At 46.8% G+C, this 3,205-nt stretch overlaps 1 protein-coding gene across 1 annotated transcript; it reads left to right on the top strand.

Moving 5' to 3' along the window:
- The first annotated feature begins 228 nt into the window (after positions 1 to 228).
- LOC139630003 (cyclin-dependent kinase inhibitor 1C-like) lies at positions 229 to 2,425 on the top strand. The gene is made up of 3 exons (XM_071492960.1): positions 229 to 941; positions 1,096 to 1,213; positions 1,669 to 2,425. The coding sequence occupies exons 1-2, from the start codon at positions 410 to 412 to the stop codon at positions 1,209 to 1,211; spliced, it is 648 nt and encodes a 215-aa protein (XP_071349061.1). The 5' UTR covers positions 229 to 409; the 3' UTR covers positions 1,212 to 1,213; positions 1,669 to 2,425.
- Positions 2,426 to 3,205: the final 780 nt, after the last annotated feature.

The following is a 3,205-nucleotide window of genomic DNA, read 5'->3' as shown; positions in this document are numbered from 1 at the left end:
GCGAGAGAGAAATCAAAACTCTGCGTTCTGCTCGGCGCGTAGCCAAATTGGCACCGATGGCCGACGGGAAATCAGGGTGGGGGTTGTGTGTGTTTGTGTGTACTTGTGTGTGCGTGTGTTTCTGGGGAGGGTTGGACTTAGAGCAACCAATGAGAAAGTCGTCCGAGGTGGCTGCTGCGACTGAGGACGTGTTGGGAGGTTATAAACTCCACATCTCACTACGAAGGTACATTTAAACCGATCTGTGTGCTGTGGAGAGACACAGGAGCGAGGAGAAAGAGAGAGAAAGACACACACAATCTTCAGGCACAACAACAACAACAACAACAGCCACTCATAAGGGATCAGTCAACCACATCGTGCATCTTCTTCTGTATTCTTTTGGGCCTTGCTTGGAAAGATTTTGGAGATGTCCAACGTCCAGTTGTCGAGCAGCGCGCTGGAGAGGCTGGTGGCCAGGAGGACCTTCCCTCTCCACAGACGCACTAGTGTCTGCCGCAACCTCTTCGGACCGGTGGATCACGACGAACTGAGCCGGGAGATGAAAGCCAAGATGCGGGAGATTTCCGAGCGCGACCAGCAGAGATGGAACTTTAATTTCGAGGCCAACACCCCGCTGGATGGGGATTACAAGTGGGAAGAGGTGCCCGTGGATAAGACCCCGGTGTTTTATCAGGACTCTGTACAAAACGGCAGGACCCGGGTGCCCGCGACGCCCGTCAAGCAGGACCCCTCCGAGGACTCTGCCCTCCCGGAGACGCCGCATATGGATGTACTGGAGCGTTTGGCCGTGCCCGAGAGCAGCGGCGCTCCCAGCCAGGTGGAGGTCAACCAGGAGAACCGCACGGACAAGCTCAACTCAGGGAAGCCGACTCACCGGCAGGTCCCGTGTGTTAGACGCAAGAGGACAGCCGCTGCTGACAACAACACACACATCACAGGTGAATATAAGACGCTTTGAATCTCACATCCAGTCCGGCTCCACTGCTCGGCTGCGCCCCGCATCCACATCATCCCCTTGTCTGTCGCTCCTCCGTGCGCAATTTCAGATTTGGTGGATTCGTGTGAACTAACGGTTTCCTCTCTTCTCTACAGACTTTTTCGTGAAACGAAAGAAGGCTGCTGATAGAAAATCTAATGATATGAGCGCTTGCCACCTCTCCAAGTCTCCAATCCCGGTGGAACAAACTCCACGAAAGAGGATCCGTTGAAGGTATGAAGATTTATCCAATTTAATAAACCGATTAACAAACTTAAATCTAGTTTAATGTGACAGTGCCACTTTATTCCACCTTAAATATTGATCATGCTGAATATCATTTGTTGTGTTTACGCTCTTTGTTTCATTATAACCAGTTGTTTCTGTTTTTCCTGGGTTAATTGTAAAGGATTAGCCTACATGAGCCAAAAAGCGCAGACAGGCTTATCAGGGAGAGGGGGTGGGGAGAGTTTGTGGTGGTGAAATCGCAGTAGTAGTGATAGTAGTAGCTGTAGTAACACTAGTGGTTGGGGGAGGGGGATGTGCGTCACGATATGGCGGGAAAAGGCTGGGGTAAAGAGTGACGCCTGCTGCTGAGGCTACATTTCCTGTTTCTTCGGAAAGCTGACTCGCGTCTTTCTTCGGAACAACTTCTCCAGAAAACTAATCGTGTTCTATTCCTCTTTCAGGTGTCGTTTGGTCTTTTTTTTTTTGCACTATTTTCCTGCGCATGTTTGAGGATCATTGGGAAGATTGTCCCCGCCACTTAAACGCTGGAGAGGAGGATAGAAAACGGTGGGACGGTGCTGTGGGAAGACGACGCCCGGTGGCCCGGCCGGCTGCTCCGGCTCGGTGCGCCCCGGCGGAGCGGAGCCTGAACACCGGAGCAGACTCTCAGGACTGAACGGTTTGGGGGGGAGGGAGAGGAGAGGAGAGGAAATTTCGCCGAATGACTTCTATCCAGTACAAATGTAGCATTCATTATTGCTTTTGCATACAGCCACTCGACAGTGTTAAATGTTTTAACATCTGTGCAATCCTAAATTACTTTAAAAAAAAAAATGTCTACACTGGCCAAAAGTGTACAGCTTTATAGAGACAATAGCCTATAAATGTTTATTTCTGTTCTGGTTTTTCTGTAAATGTATATTTTTAAGACTATTCTAACTTATAATTTATTTATGTTTCTTTATATTTGTTAAATGCCTTGTTGATTTAGCCAAAGGGCATGTTTTTGTTTTTATTTTATTTTATTTTATTTTATTATTTACATTTTTTATTGTGATGTTTTGCAATCATGTAGCTTCCCCATAGTAGTCCACACTTGAAAAAAAAAAAAAGGTTTCTTTGTGTTTCTGAGCCGTTTCTATTTTGTGTTTTCATACAAGTGCCCTAATTATGTCTTGCAAAAGATGAGAATAAAATATTTTTCACTTCAACTTTAAAGCAGACATGTTGGTATGTTTTTGTCCGGTTGAGGTCGGGGTGTTTTGAAACTACTTGAAGGTAAATTTAGTCTTGAAAGTGAAAATGAGAAAAGGAGACTTCACATTGTCTGGTTCCTTCAACTTAGACACAAATAAGAACAAAGGCTTTATTGTAGGTTCCATTAAAGATGGCTGCATTCACTTCATTGGCTTCTAAAAAAATCTCTAATATATATTTAGAGGAGGATTTATGATATGACAGCACAACAAACAGCGTTATCACAACATTTCTGACTCCACCTATGACGCAGGTAGCTTTTTACTTTCTATTAAGCTCCGCGTGTCTGTGTGTGTGTGTGTGTGTGTGTGTGTGTGTGTGTGTCTGCTCCTGTGGGGCTCGTATCTACCTTGCGGGGGGACAAACGCATTCAGACATGCAACCTTGTGCAGCGTGGCAGCTGCGGGATATAGGCTGGGATTTAAAGGCCCTTTCGCCCCTCTAAAGAAGCAGCAGCTGCCTTTGGATCCCCGCTTTGTCCGCCACGAAGACACCCCCACATCCACCCGCACTCAACAAGCTCCTCTAAAGACCCACTCACACACAACTGTTTACCCCGCCGTGGATACACCGGGCGTGGAGGCCACCTGCCAGAGCTGGAAAAAGAAAACTACTAGTCTTTGTAATTGTCCTCGTCTATTGAAACAAACCATTCAACAGGTCATACTTGCAAGTTTACCCTTAATTGAAAGAAGCCAAATGCAGCAGCAGCAGTGTGTGTGTGTGTATGTTTGAGTGTGT

This window comes from Trachinotus anak, unplaced genomic scaffold, assembly GCF_046630095.1.
Source record: "Trachinotus anak isolate AG129_WGS33_773 ecotype Australia unplaced genomic scaffold, CSIRO_AGI_Tana_v1 ptg000002l, whole genome shotgun sequence".
Lineage (NCBI taxonomy): Eukaryota > Metazoa > Chordata > Actinopteri > Carangiformes > Carangidae > Trachinotus > Trachinotus anak.
This window is presented reverse-complemented; position numbering and strand designations above follow the sequence as displayed.

Coding starts and splice junctions, on each gene's coding strand:
- LOC139630003 (XM_071492960.1), top strand. CDS start 410: ATGTCCAACGTCCAGTTGTCGAGCAGCGCGCTGGAGAGGCTGGTGGCC. Junction 942..1,095: donor CAACAACACACACATCACAG/GTGAATATAAGA, acceptor TCTTCTCTACAG/ACTTTTTCGTGAAACGAAAG.